Source organism: Syngnathus typhle, linkage group LG1, assembly GCF_033458585.1.
Source record: "Syngnathus typhle isolate RoL2023-S1 ecotype Sweden linkage group LG1, RoL_Styp_1.0, whole genome shotgun sequence".
NCBI lineage: Eukaryota > Metazoa > Chordata > Actinopteri > Syngnathiformes > Syngnathidae > Syngnathus > Syngnathus typhle.
The window spans coordinates 12,889,274-12,905,305 of NC_083738.1; the positions used below are offsets into that span (position 1 = coordinate 12,889,274).

The following is a 16,032-nucleotide window of genomic DNA, read 5'->3' on the forward strand; positions in this document are numbered from 1 at the left end:
TGGTATGCTGATAATCAAATAATACCCTTGTTGATATATTCGTCACAGTAATGTTTCATCTTAAAAAACAGATATTGTTTTGTTTAACTGTGAAAGATGTGTCTAATGGCCCCCCCGCCCCAAGTCATGCACATCCATCACCCATATCTTTTCCCAGATGTCTAGTGTGAAGCGGTTGGGACCACGGCTTCAGGCCATCCTGTTCAAGCTACAGTTTGAGGAGCAGTTGAACAACGTTAAACCGGATGTGGTGTCTGTGACGGCAGCCTGTGAGGAGCTCAGGAAAAGTGCCTCCTTCGCCGAGCTGCTGCAGATCATCCTTTTTCTTGGCAATTATATGAACGCAGGCTCCCGCAATGGCAAGGCCTTTGGCTTTTCCATATCATACCTATGCAAGGTAAAAAAAACAAGTGACTATAATGTACAAAAGTTCAGTTCAACACTAGATTGCTTTTCAATGTGTCCGCTTCTCAAATGTCTTTTTAGAAACCTACTACTGAAAAGATGCAATAATATAAAATGCTGCTTTTTTTTTTTTTTTTTTTAATTCATTCATTTATTTTTTACTCAACTCTTAGTGGGCATCTTTAACTGAGTGTTATGTCTCTTAAAGTGCTTTACATTCACAGTTCATATTAGTCTTGAAGGCTTTATAGATGAGAGGGATCCAAGTTAGAGGGAAGAAAATGCAGCCTAATTCAGTTTAAGAATTCTTTCGAGGTGAAAGCATGCCTACTGCGGTTTCACAAATGGAATTGGCTCATTCATTATACACTGCATACAAGTTCATTTAAAATGTATTTTCTATTTTACAACTGTGGTAGCACCAGTGACTGGTTAGCATCAATTTATCATTATCAGGTTTATGAATGGACTCTTAACTATGTTTTCATCCAATTAGCTACGTGACACAAAAACGGCTGACCTGAAGCAGACACTGCTCCACTTTCTTGCTGATGTGTGCATGGAGCAGTACCCGCAAGTCATGAGCTTTCCTGACGAGCTCATTCATGTTGAGAAGGCCAGCAGAGGTACACTGGACATCAAAGTGATCTGTGTTGTTCTCCTTTTCCCATCACTTGAAACAAACACAACAAAATAATGAGCCATATGCATTAAAAAAATGTGCCTTTTCTTTTTCTCATCATAGTGTCTGCAGAGACTCTTCAGAAAAATGTAGAAATGATGGGTCGTCAGATCAAGAACCTGGAGAAAGACATCGAAACCTTCCCTCCTGCACAAAATGACAAGGACCTATTTGTGGAGAAGATGTCGATATCCTTGTTAACTATTAGACAGTTTAATTAGTCCTAAAATTGTCATAGAAAGGTATGGGGATGGTTATTATGTTTTCCTTAATTCAGTGTGTTCACAATTTTATAAACGGTGCACGTGAACAGTATGAGAAGCTGGATCTGATGCTTAAAAATATGGAGAAGCAGTACAACGACCTGGGAGAATATTTTGTTTTCGACCCGAGAAAAATATCTGTGGAGGAGTTCTTTGGGGATCTCAACAACTTTAAGAACATGTTCCAGGTGTGTTTTTATCCATACAAAGTGCCAATTGTGTTAACTGAACAAAGGAAGTGAGTTAACTTTTCTGTTTAGATCAATTTGAAAGTCTTTTGATTCTGCATCAACTGTGTTTGAGGCTTGTGATTAACCTACCTGTACATCCTAGACTTGAAGTGTTGTTTCCCCAAACCAATATTATTATTATTATTATTTCAAACAATCAGAGATATCCATGTTTTTCACTGTCCTTCATCCTTCATCCTTCATCAGCAAGCAGTGAAGGATAATCAGAGGAGGAAGGAAGCAGAAGAAAAAATCAAAAGGGCCAAGCTGGCAAGGGAAAAGGCTGAGAGGGAAAAACAGGAGAAACTCAAAAAGAAACAGCTCCTGGACATCAACACAGGTGACTTTAGGAAGAATAACACAGACTTATCTTGTTGTTTCTTCTAGCCTCCAGTTGGGGGCAGTCAGAGTCCACACTTCACTTCAGGATTCTTGTGTGTCCATGTATGTGTGTGTGTGTTTGTGGTGGAGTTTGACAAACCGATCACAATTTAAAGACCAGAGATAATCTAATGTGAATGACTTACTTTAAAAAGTATTAATAAAGCTTTTCAGAAAGCAAGTTCAAAGAGGGTACATTATAAGGAAACTACTTGACCTATTTCTAACTCTTGCAAACAAGAAAGCTGCATTCACACAATATGTTTTTATGACAAAAAAAAATCTAGTGTGCTAAAAATATGTACAGCCATAGTCATCCCTTTATCCACCGAAAGAATCCCCCTTGGCACATTCATACAGATACTCTTTCTCCCACTCTAATTGTGACCTAGTTTCAGTTTATTCTTTCTCCGTGGCTCCATTTGGGTATCTCCAAGGAGTCCATAATTCCTTATACACTAATGCCCGTGTCCATCTTTTTTATATAAATGCTGTGAATATCTGTGTGTACGTTGTTTTATAGACATTGTTCATAAACGGTGTCATCAAAAGTTCTATCGAGCTTCCGCTCACTTTAATATAAATACACAATAATATATTAAAATAATATATTCAAATGTATTATATTAAAATATATGAATATATTAAGATTACGTATTTTTTCTATATATAAAATAGCATTTTGGTCATACATCTGCATAGGAAGTGTGTGATTTTGTGTGGTCCCCAGTAGCACTGATGAAAAATTGTGACCCCACCATTTAAAATGCCCTTCCCTGACCTATAGGATCCGCATGTGGTGTCATCTGTGCAATAGACATACGAGGCTAAGGTTTTATTGTTTAAAACAAGTGTATTAGTTTGCATTGTGCCTCGATCTAGCATGTGAGTGGCAAATAATAGAGCTTGAAAAGTGTGTGTGCGTGTGAGTATGAAGGTTGGAGCTCATTTAAAAACAGGTGGCATATTTGAATTCCTTGGGTCACCTAACCACCTCCCGCCCCTTGAATTCAACCACACACAAATATACACACCTGCTCTTTGTGCTGTATTTGTTTATAACCCTCATACTGGTTGGCTACGACACAATGGTTGCTTTCAGCAATGACACATTCGCATGTTCCCTTTGTCCTTGTTTCCTTCTATTTTTTTATCCCTCTTGTCTACTATTGTAGTCTTATCTCATGAAATCACTGAATGTTCTTCTTTCACATTCACTCCCTATCTCTGTCTGCATAACACCCTTGTTGTTGATTAAACCCTGGAAGGTCAGGTTGTGACTTTGGATTTGTTTAACAGTCAAATAGTAGTGAAGGCTGTGGATGATGGTTACCCCCCCCCCCCCCCCCCCCCCCACACACACACACACCACATTTGTGCATGTGTATGTGTGTAGCATATCAATTCTCTAAATTATATGTACTTAAAGCTGATGAAAATAACTTCAGATCATATGTGCGCGTATCGGTACCAGGGAGAGTCCACAATATCGTCAGTGCGCTGACGTGGAACTTTCCACATGTGGGAAAAACAGTGGTCTCATCCCGACAATGCAAATGGGTTGTATCGTATTCCTGCAACTAGGTGTCAGTAGAATCTGCAAAAGCTACTGCATGGCTTTGAAAGGAAGGGGTGTGTGCGTCTGTGACCTACACGCCTACTCAAATACTGGTGTGGGAACCACCGCTGGGGGTGCTCATGCTCCACGCAAGAGCTTGAGTGACCAGAATGGGGGAGGGTATGGAGAAGCGGAGATTGGAGCAGCTGCTCTGTTGAGGCTTACACACACACATAGATTTGTCTCTTGATGTATAGGTTAGAGGGAGAGGTTGAAGCGAGAACAAGATGAAAGCACGGGTGTAAGAGTGACTTTGATGACGAAAATCCCAATCACTCCACAATTTAATGTACTGTACCAGCTTGTCTCTGATTTTCACCAACTTCTGAGTGATCAACAACTATTAGTCTATTGCTCCATGCAGGATGTTGCCCTCACATTTTATGTGCTAGATTGTATTTTTGTCAATAGATTGGCTTCAGATAGTCATCTTTCACAGCTCAGGTGGACTAATGCTATTACTCAGATTAATCTGTATTATGTTCTTAGCGGCCTCAGGCAGGATCTTAAGAACAAGACTTTTTTAGTGCATGTGTGGACATGTAAAAAGCTTAACTGTGGCCATGACTTTTTATAATCCATCTTCTTCATGTTGACTCTTACATCTGCAACTCTATTAACTTAACTAGATGAAACAGTGAATTAAGAGTGCATGTTTATTATCATGTACTGGAATAATTAGACTGATTGTTGACCCTTGACAAAGCAAAGAAAAGCCTCCATTCAGTGAAAGAAAGATGTCTTTGTCTAAGAGTTTTGTTCGAGGCCAGACAGCGCCTAAACAACTGTATTTACGATGCCATGCAATGCTTTTGCACTGGTGGTTTAAAGGAACCATGTGATTAGTCTAAGCAGACTTGTGTCGAATCTGCTTCCCTCCAAGGTGGAAAAACATGGCCTACATCACCATCAGTGTAGTTACTGGCCATCAGCACTGGGTGGTAGATGTGAGCCGTTGAAAGGAAATGTGTGAGGCGTCCTCTGACGTGTCAGAAGGAAGCCGCAAGCCATCTGCAGCATGGCTTATGGCGAGATTTGTGTGTGCATGTCTGTGTGTGTGTGCACGCATGCAACTGTGGGGGTTGGCGGGTGGCGACATAAACCTTTAACCCTACTGCCTTCTTTTCCAGACCCTTCTTGTCCTATTCAGAAATAATTTAAACCATCTGCCCTCCCTGCAGAGCTGTGCCACTAAATCCTCACACTGACACACATTTTTACACAGTTGAGGATCCGTCAAAAACACACACTCGCATACAGCCTGCTTGAGATTTATTAAAAGATACGAATAAATCTAAATTGCATCTATGATTACTTTTCAGCCAATATCGTAACAAATGTAGGCAACCCTTATTCCTTTCCCAGTGTTTAGATCTTTGTCAGTATTAAAAAAAATATATTGAACTTTCTTCTACCAGCAAAATAGATTATGAAGCTGCAGTTAGAGCACAGCACATCATCGAGGTCAATGGCTATCTGGGTTAATGTGGCGGATCATACAACATGGCCGCCTGGTTGGAAAACAAACGTCCCCCTGCCCACGTGGTTCTCAGGTTACTGAAAGGCAGACAGCAAAGCAAAACTCCTCAAAATTAGAATGTATTTGTTGTTTGCAAATGGGATGAATGTAGGGAAAAAAGTGCATTTCCTCATTCGTAATTTTTTCTTGATGCATAGCTCATGTTGGGTTTTGATGTGCTTTTCAGAGGGTGATGAAACCGGCATAATGGATGGCCTCTTGGAGGCACTGCAGTCTGGCGCTGCTTTCAGGAGAAAGAGAGGACCCCGGCCAGCAGGTACACTTCTGTGCACATGCATTTTTTTGGTTATTTTGTTTCATGGTTGTCTTGTTTGTCTATTGCTGTTTTTATAATTTGTTATTTGGGTTTTTAAAAATTATTATAAGCACATTCAGGTTTTTGTGGGTGTTATAGAACAATTCATATAGAATTAATATAGAAATAATTAACAACTAATATGGAAACATGACTTTTAGGGTCACACCAATTATTCGCAAAATTCTCTTCACATTTGGGCTCGATCCAATACCTCACCAATAGTGGTGGTCCACTGTTGTACTTTATTCTGAAGTTTTCTTCTAGCCATTGTTCAGTCTCTAAACCCAGAGTTAGCAAGCTTTGAAATATGAGTCATTAAGTGCCCATTGTTGAAAATAGCCCAAGTACTTGCGCGAGCATTCACACACACAAGGGTATGAGTCTGTGCAACTCTATCCCACCGTCAATAAAAGCCAGATGTGAAGCGGTGCCTCAGAGTTGGAGGGTAGACTGCATTCTTTCAGCCTTCTTGTTTTGTGTGCTTAGCAAAATGAAGAGCAAAATCAAAACGAAATGTACGTTAACATTACAACAGTTGCTGTTGCAAGAGTTTCTTTGTTGTCTACAATGACAATTGGATAAGTTATTTTACTGAAAAGATAGCAGCCAACCTGACCGAAATGAAAAACAGAGGGAGTAGATTGGCTAGCCAGTCCCCCATAATGTTGTTTTGCTGCCTCATGTCTCACAAGAAAAAGCAGAACATGTGTAATAGACACAGAGCATGCATAGCTGTGGTGGGAAGAAGAAAAAATTGTCAACGGAGATCACATTTCGTCTTAAACCTTCCCTAATTTCTCACTTTGACCGTGAAGTCTGGTCAGTAATTTCCATGCCTTTATGGGGGCGGTGTTATGTGTGGCCTTTGTCCAGTGAACGTAGCTACTATTTTACAACAACTTGCAACTACTTCTCATCTTGTTGACTGTGTGGGAGTTGCTTCTTTACCATAAAGAGCAGGTTTTTCCTTTTTGGATTTAGCAGAGTGCGAGTCAGAGCACTTCATTTAGCAAAAGTGACTCAGGAGGTTCATTCGGTCTTTGGCTCAACTGATATGTACGGGACACCACCGGAACCACAGGCTTCCTCCCTCAGTAAACTTAAAAAGCTCCACTGTATGCTTATGATCATGGAAATATGATATATTGTTTTATTGTGCACCTACAAAATGCTTTGTCTCCTGTGCAACCCTAACCCTCTGCAACAAACATCCCAGTGTGAGATTAAAAGACCTAAGTGAGGGCCTATTGAGTGTGTAGCACGCTCATTTTGTCCCAGCACTGTGACTGAATATGAAGCCATGAGGCTGTGCAAGCTATATAGTCGTCACCTTTGACCTGTACCTCACCTCACTGTGGGTATTTGTGCTGCTTGTATGGAAAGAGTGGGCAGCCTAGGGTGCTCCCAGCTGTCTAACCCCCTCCCTCTGCCCACTGCTCAAACACTAGCAGACAAAACACACCCAGCAGATGTCTGCATGCCAACACAAAGAGACACATGTGTGTTGGAATACCAATAGGCCCTCTTTGTCATATTGCACAGAGCAGATACCGTTGTATGTTTTTTCCAACTCTTACAGGTCTCTTCGGGTTGTTACTTCATAGTCTGTTAATGTCATGTGAATACCAACCTGAAACTTAATTTAATGCAATATATTAGCTATGTAGAGGAATGCCTGTAATCACTCCTCACCAAGCCATCTGCTCGGTCATGACCCACATCCAATCAGTGCGGCGACCAGTTGACAAAGCACCAATCGACACAGAGCAGCACAGCCGATGCGGATGGCAACAATGGAGGCACACGCTGCCTCTGCACACCGTCTGGCCCTATAGAAAAGCCATTCTCTTTCATAGACGTTCACACAAGGGAAACAATCGAGTTCATTGGGGAGCGCCTTCATTGATCACCCCATTGTTAAAGCAGGCGTGACATCAGACACACTTTTAACACCCACCACCACAATCAGTGCATATACAGTGTTTATACAGTTGGCAGTGGTGGCTGTTCAGGGTTTTTTTTTATATCAAGGGGAAGTCACGTAAAAAAATATCTTGGCAGGGTCGATTATTTACATTTCTAACATTTTCTGTCTTTTCTCCCATTAACGCAATTTCCCTTCTCTGGAAAACAAACATAAGGGCGTCGTGCCACATTAATGACAGTTTTGCATGTTTGTATGAGAGAAAATATGCAATGAAAATCTGTTTATTTCTAACCTTGAACTCAATCGAAAAACTGAAATGATGTGATTACATAGATATGCAGACCATTTTTGACTGAGAATATTTAGGATTAGTAATCAATCGCATTTAAACTTTGGTAAAATATAAACTTGCCACTATTCAAAGTGCCTCTTATTAACGTGAAATTATTCTATTATTATCATCATTAATTTTTCTAGCATGCGTTTACTGTTTTTTTCCCTTTCTTGTAGTAGAAGCCTAACTGTTTGTTGCATGCCAACACTGACAGGAACATATGTAGAACAGTTCATAATTCCATTCACCACCCAGGAAAATAGCACCCCAAATTTATTTGCAACATTTTAGTAGGCTGCCACCACATATTAGTTGTTTATAGTTGTTTATTTTTAATCACCCCCTCTAACATGTCTTAAACAATATACAAAGATTTGAGTTGTGGAAGTTGTCGGCCCCATTAATGGTGGAAATACCTTTGAAACAATTGATCTTGGTCTACTTTGTTTGGGACATGACATAAGCCTAGCGTTTGAACAGGGGTGTGTAGACCTTTTAGCCAAGCACATGCAAGCACTAGCACCGACCATCTTTGCTGATGTCACTGCTGAAGCTACGTGTTACACAGTGGGGCCAGAGGAGGGTGCTCCAGGTCCCCGCTGAACTAGACACGTGTATGGACAATACATACTGTGCTCAAATCTGACTCTGGCTTTACTATAGTTGCTGCTCTAGTACAAATGGATCCTTGGTTCCTTTTTTCAGATTTGCTAGTCTGAATATTGCAGTGGCTTACCTCACACCTCATCATCACTTTATAGCTATATCTTCTAATCTTTTTCCCCCTCGCCATGCGTCTTCCGGACTATAATGTGTTGCAGATGGTCTTTTCCTATTAGTCCCCTCCAAGCTACCCTTCAGTGTTCAAACAAACCCGTATAGTGCCCACACCCACATGTAGACTAATCTTTTGATCTGAGTCTCGACGTCCCAGTTCCCGCTTGCTGCGCAACCGGGCGTCATGCCAAGTCAAAGCACCAGCTACTTTGTTGAGTAAGACATGCTGAGGACATCCTCTCTTTGTAGCGCCACGTGTTCAAAGATTAGGGAAATAATGTAGTACTTGTACCACTTGATTCTAAATGGTGTTTCATCAGTTGAGTCAATTCATATTGTATCCTCTACCATGTGTCCAACAGTGATTAAGCATCACTCAAAAGTGGTTTTCTGAACGAGTGGCCTGTTTTGCACAAAAAATACTAACATGTTAATATATAATGTACTACAATAACCAAATGCTGTCTGGCAAAAGGAATTATATCGTAATAAAGCTTCAACTTGAGCTGTTAGTGACTTAAGTAAGTCAACTCTGAAGATGGCTCTCATTCTGAAACTTTCTGCTTTTAGGTGCTTCAGAATGAAATTGCGCTTCCGACTTTAAATGCCACCTATCACTCAGGTGCTCCTGCTCAAGTTACTTGCTGTAGTAAAAGACATTTTGCAAATCTACTCGCATTCTTTCACTTGTCACTCTGCAAGCAGTTTGTCAATATTCTTCCCTTTTCCATACAGCCCTCTCTTCCCGAGTTGTATCCGCATACTTTATGGTGTCCAGTTGTCATCGTCTTTCTTGTGAGAGATGAAGAGGGGAGCAGTTTTGCTCTCCCCCTGGATTTTCTGTTACTGACACGAAACACCACCCACACTGACCCATACAATCTCTATTTTTGGGTCACGCATATATATTTATGGTCTGGAGGAGAGAATGTTTTTTTAAAATGTGCTGCTGTACACATCATTAGTAAAGTGATCTGTAGGGAGAAAAAGAGTGTATGAGGAAATAGACGTCGCTCAGTGATGACATTGTAGATTTCTATTTTGAAACATCTCACAATGCTTCTCTCCTTTTTCCTTCCCAGACTCCATAGTGTCTTTATCGCAGCTTATTCTGGAGACATGAGCGGTAACTGGGTTTTGTTATTTAACCACCATAGAGTAAAAACGACAAGTTTGGTTTTGGAGTGACGTCTGTGTTACCGTGTTTCATTTTGCATGTGTGGTTTGCATCGTCACAACACTGACAAGAGTTCCTGTGATAAACTGTGTGACATAAACAAATATAAAGACTCCAATGCAATCTCCCCCTGACCTATTTAATTCAAAATGGCTGCTGCTGTTGCGCCGCTGCCCGAAGAGTGTGTGGGAGAGCAGGTGGGAGAAGAGACGACAGCTTTTCTTCCTCAAGCTCGCTTCCAAACACCTCCCTGCCCTCTGTCAGCTCTACAACGACTTAATTCTGTCATCCATGATGGATCCGCACCACTTCTCACTCCTTTTACTCTCCGTTTATCTTTGGTATGAGTAATCCGCTCATAAAAGTGTGCCACTAAGCTGTCCGGTATGTGTGTCATGGTAATAATGCATGTGCCAGTATGTTGTCCACAATACAAAAATTCTATCAAAGCAGTTTTACAAGACTAGACAAGATATTAGATAGTGTTCTTTCTATTTCCAATTGGGAATAGGGATTAAAAAAAAACATATTTTTTCCAAGTTTTCAAAACTTTACAATTACAGATTATCATAATTCAATTTTAGACTCCGTTAAAAAAAAGTCTAAATTTAAAAAATGAGCCTTGAGGTTGACTTTTAATTTTACTATTTTATCGGTCGTATGATGAGTATAATAAAGCTATGTTAGCTTCTTAGCCACTACAGTCTGTCAACGGATACTGAATCACACAGTTCCTTGCAAACATCTGTTGAGAAGAATGAAAAGAATGTTCAAGTGATTTGCTCCAAGTTCGAATCAAGTGAAAATGCATGATTAGAAACACACAACAAGCAGATTACACTTCTGCACAACATAGTAATGAACATAATAAATTAAGTACACTCTGATTGTGTCAGTCAAAATTGAAGTAAATGTTAATGTAGCAACACCCTAGCATGTTTGCATGCACGTGTTTGTGTGTGTGTGTGTGTGTGTGTGTGTGTAACGCAAATGTTGAGCAGTGAAACTGCTTGAACAGTTTGCAGTGATGAAAATCATTTGTTTCATAATGACAGAAGACAAGGTGAATGTCGTTAAACGACACTTTTGTCATGCCTGCATTGACTTGTTATGACTTCAACAATAGTTCTCACGGCCTGCATGTTTTCTGATGTCACTCGCTCACGTCGTGTTTGCTGCTCTTTTTCAGGCAACCACAGAAGAGCCGGTCATGCGGTGACCAACATCCTGGCCAAAGAACTGTTGCAGGAAGACGATCTTTCATCAAGCATGTCACCCATCAAGATGGCGAAGTTTGATGAGAAGGATGAGCACAAGATAGAAGCGGGGGATTCATTAGAGGAGCTACTGGAAGCTGCGCCTCCTCGCTCCAGTTAGACTATTTGGGCACATTTTTTTGCTTTGTTTTCTTTTATGTTTAATTGCCACATGCATCTAAGCAAGTTTGCGTCTCATTGCTGGAGCCTATATTGATCTAAAATCAAAGTTAACCATCATCACACACTTGCTGTAATCTTCTGGGATGAAAAATGTCCCTCATTCTACCAATGGAGTTTTGCCACTTTTGTAAAGTTTTTGATAACATACACTGTTCCGCACTTGTCTATACGTTTTGTCTGTTTCTTCACCGTAGTTCTTACCCACTTAATTCGCAGCTCAATCGTTAAAAGATCGTCTCAGAGGAGGGATTCACTTTTATTTCCCAAATTTTCTCAAACAACGTCAGGCACATAAGAGCTGCTTCAAATGATTACTTTTGAATGCGTCATGAATTGTCTATAATAGTTTTTGTAATCTTGACATGATATTGCTGTATATTGTTTGATGTATTCTACATTGCTGTTTGTAAATGCCAATGATTCCACCGTGTTGCTGGAAAAAGTGCCAATGAGGTGGAGTCCATTGTCATTTCACTCAGTCACAGCTCGCCCAGTAGCAGCTCTCACAGTGGGTGAATGATTTTGTTCTCTTTTTCTTTTCTTTTTTTTTTCTTCTTCTTCATAACATCTATAAGGGATGATGCACCTAAAGGAAACCGGCACAGTCAAATGATATAAATATTCCTCACAATTTGCCCGCTGTGTTATTATAGAAGGTTCTTGCACAGAGTAAGCAAATTCCAAATGTCTTTGCCTGGGCCACGTTAGTTTGGAAACACCCTTACATGCTTTTATGAGTGTGTAATGCGAGTCGTCTATTTTGAGTTCCCACTTATGTGTGTATGTGCGTGTTTTCTGTAATTGTGGTGCCCACCACTCTGTCATAAATTCTAGGTCGCCAATGATAGAATGATGAATGAATAGACACCCCACCCAGCACTCAGCTACTCACATTGAGACAACGGCAAATATGCAATGTCTGTTATATTCCTATGCAAACAACTACTGTAATGTACTTTTGCCATCTTCTGATGACTTCCAACTGGACTAATATCAACTTGCTGATTCAAGCGCTCACTCCTCAAGTCAAAGCTTGTTTACAATAGGTGACATGGAGGAGTGGAGATGACGAAGGTGGGATTGGTGTTCAGGTAGGTAATCCTTGTTGTGGTCACCTGCTGGGGTCCCTATTTTTTTGCACAGTTGTAATGATAATGACACCCCGTGTCTCACCGAAGAACCCTGACCTGGTGTTCAGCTGGGGTGTCACTCTACATCTGTGTGTGTGCAAGATACTGGAATATGGCTTCTTTCAACATTAAAGAGAGGGAGATACACAATAAAAAGGAAAGCATCACTGGAATGTATGTTTTGTTCTAATTTGAGTCCCCTTTACCTATTTTAAACAGATTTTTTGTTTAATTTTACAGTTGATTATTTTTTTATCTTGTGGATTACATGTGCTTTGCTCTTTTTCCCCCCAGAGATTGCTTTATGTATTTAGAACGATGCACATTTCTGTTTGCTACACGGAACAATTAAAATGTCTTCAAGTAATTCATGTTTTTTTGTTGTTGTTTTTAGTCCTACTTTGATTTAGGGAACATGCATCAACAAACAGCTTAAGGGAGCGACACTGATGTGTGAAATTATTAACACATATCATTTCACGTGTTATTTTCACACTAAAATGCAAGAGGGCACTTTAGGCCTGTAGAATAATTGGAACTGCAGCTGATGAGGAGTCTGACGTAAGCGACATAAAAGAGGATGCCGCATCTTCTACTTCCGGGGTTAGCAGAGCTGTTTATAAGTGACAGAGGATGAAAATTTTGTTAGATTTAATGATTTGGAGTGACACAGATGGTTCAATAAACTTGTTAGAATGTTATTTATGCTACAGTTATTCGAATAACTCTTAATATGTTACGTCAGGCACGGTCTCAATTTCTCGTTTGTGTTTGTAATACATATGTAACGTCAGGAACGTTCTTAGTTCCTTGTATATGTAACGTTAGCATACCGTATTGTTCAGCCTGCTGTTGCCTATTCTACTTTTATTTTAAATTGCCTTTCAAGATGACATGTCTGTTCTTGATGTTGGATTTTTTTTCTTCTTTATTATGCATATTGTGGCTGGTGCGACTTATAGACCAGAAAATTCCCTTTCATCTGGAGGTTTTTTAGTGAGGCGATCTCATGTGTTGCTCAGTCTCTTCTAGTCTCCCACATTTTGGGAGGGAAAATGGCAGTTACTGCACTCTGCAAAGCCATCATTTTATTGCCAGAAGACAGCGGCGGAATGTATAAACAGTGGAAAGTACTTTCACAGATGCATTCCAGGCTCACTGCAGCTCCAAAGATTCCAAATGTCTTTTTCTCCAGCATGAACTCTCTTTCACTGCCATGTAATGTTATATGTGTATGTTTAACTTTATGCTCACATTTCTCTTCACCTTCATTCATCCCTTTTATTTTCCTTTTTCTGCTTCCAGTTTGTGGAAGGCCCTTTTAGAAATGTGGTCCATTATAAATGTTACTTGAAGTATAGCTGTCTTCTATTTTCTTCAGTGTTTACATATTGCTGTGGTTGCCAAGTGTCCGTATCTATCTCACGCAAGTCAACCAGTCATTTCCTCCAAGGACTGAGCCAGTGTTCTTCCTGTCTTGGAATATGTCAGAAATTCCACGTTGTGTCACTGAAGCACTGCACCAGAATACCAGGAAAACCATCTGGAGACTCCCTGACCTCAACGTCAACTGAGGTAAGAATGCCTCAACAACTTTTGGAAGAGGGAAACTAGTCTGTGTTTTTAGCAAGAATAATTATGTTAAGGGAGGCAAAGTGGCGCACTGGTTAGTTCCACCTACACCTACCTCACAGTTGAGAGGTGCGGGGTTTGATTCCAGCTCTGGCCTTCTGTGTGGGAGTTTGCATGTTCTCCCCCTACCCATGTTGCTTTCCTCCGGGTGCTCCAGTTTCCTCCCATATTGTAACATGCATGCATGGATGGTCGGCCGATTGACCACTCCAAATTGTCCGTAGGTGTGAGTTTGAATGGTTGTTTGTCTTTTGTGTGCCCTGTGATGTTTAAAACGAAATGTACATATATATTTTCATTATTTACTATTTTATAATTTTGTTTATTATAAATCTTGGATTTTTTTTATATTTCATTTCTAAGAAAAAAATTCTCAACATCAAAACTTTTAGATTTTTGTTTTTTCCAATGAAAAAAACCAAAGGTTTTTGGTCATTCAAATATAATTTTTGTATGTTTTTTTGTTTTAAGAAAAAAGGATCAAATAAAAAATTGAGAGAAAAATACAAAATATTTTCATATATTTTAAAAAGTTTGTATTTTTATGATTGTTTTATTTTTAAAGATTGAAAAATGACAAAGAATGAAATAAAATGAAAAGTACACATCTCCACATTTTTGTCAAACATGAAGCTTTTTTTTTTAAATATTTCTTTTCAAAAAGAAAATTCCTAACATAAAATCTTTTTATAGTTTTGTTACTTCCAATGAAAAAAACAAAGATTTTGGGTAATTCAAATATAATTTTTGTATGTTTTTATTTTAAGAATTTTTTTATAAAAAATAAAAATCCAAGGATAAAATACAAAACATCTTTGAAACACAAACAAAATTATTATTTCTTAATTTCTTATTTCTTAATTATTTCTTTATTCAGAAATTTTCACAAAAATAATTCAACATAAGCGAATGAAAAAGAATACATTTTTATGATAATTGTATTTCTTCCATTTGTTTACACACACAAATAAGAAAAGAATTAAACAAAATCAAAACTTTTTTTTTATCATTTATTTTCATTGTTTAGTATATTTAAGTCAAGTCAAGTTCATTTGTATAGCCCTAAATCACAAGCAGTCTCAAAGGGCTTCACAGAAATTGACAATTATTCTCAAAGCATCCCCTGATCTTAAGCTCCCAAAAGGGCAAGGAAAAACTCAAAAAAAAAACTACCGGGGGAAAATGAGAAACCTTGAGAAGAGACCACAGATGGAAGGATCCCCCTTCCAGGATCACCAGGTTGAAATGGATGCAGAGAGGGCACAAATGATACAATATGAAAATCAATGAAAATAAAAAGTGGATATTTAGTATTTTTAGTAAAATCTTTCAATGAAAATAATTGAGAAAAATATATAAATAAACAATTTATATTGTGAGGACACTTTGCGCAGTCAATCTTTAGTGAAAAATCTTCCCACAAAGATCACATCCATTCTTCTTAGAAGCTTTTGTCTTGAATCTGTTTATACTGTATCTCATCAAGTGTCCTAAATATTATGTCTAAAAACAAAGAATGTCATACATACTGTACAACATTTATTTTTTTTCTGTAGCAGTGTTTCTGTTGAGAAATGGGTTTTGGATAGTGTACAAATGGTGATTTGTCCTGATGAGAAAATCTGATTAAAAGCAGTGTAATCTGTTAGTAATGTGTTTGCGAAAAGAGCATATGCCCCTCCTGAGTTCCCAGAATGCACCAGTCTGTTGTTGTACTATATTGTGGGTAAATCTGTGTGTATTTGTATGCATGTGTGTGTGTCTGACCTTATAGTCTGGAAGGGAGGTCTGGACAAAGAAAGAGGGGCAGTATTATGTGCCAGACTACACAATGACACGACCATTGATAGCGGAGGCAGGTGACCAATGGAGGGGCAGAATGATGTTTTTCTCAGCCTCTGATTGGTCGGCCTGAGGAGGCCGTCGGTCTCCAGGTAGCAAAGTGAACCTCTGGAGGAGGAGATGGAGGGAGGGAGGGCAGAAGAGAAGAATTGTCCTCAGCTGGTGATGAGTAAAAACAATAAATCCACACATTATTTAAATAATTTGGACCTTAATCCTGCATGTTTTTTTTTTCTTTTTCAAATGTATATTTGTGTGTACGTGTTTTTCTCTTTTTAAAATGTATATTTCTGTGTAAACCTTTTTTTGTTGGTGTTGGAGGCAACTGTGATATAAAAGGTTTCATTTCAGCTTTAA

The 16,032-nt window shown here is 39.1% G+C and overlaps 1 protein-coding gene across 1 annotated transcript in view; it reads left to right on the forward strand.

Moving 5' to 3' along the window:
- LOC133151533 (protein diaphanous homolog 1) overlaps nt 1-12,568 on the forward strand; it is a 28,711-nt gene extending 16,143 nt beyond the window's left edge. Inside the window, exons 5-11 of the mRNA XM_061274657.1 lie at nt 158-397; nt 902-1,031; nt 1,151-1,275; nt 1,374-1,538; nt 1,788-1,920; nt 5,286-5,375; nt 10,822-12,568. Of these exons, the coding sequence (XP_061130641.1) occupies nt 158-397; nt 902-1,031; nt 1,151-1,275; nt 1,374-1,538; nt 1,788-1,920; nt 5,286-5,375; nt 10,822-11,009 (1,071 nt within the window). The 3' untranslated portion in view covers nt 11,010-12,568. The remainder of the gene's footprint in view (nt 1-157; nt 398-901; nt 1,032-1,150; nt 1,276-1,373; nt 1,539-1,787; nt 1,921-5,285; nt 5,376-10,821) is intronic.
- Nucleotides 12,569-16,032: the final 3,464 nt, after the last annotated feature.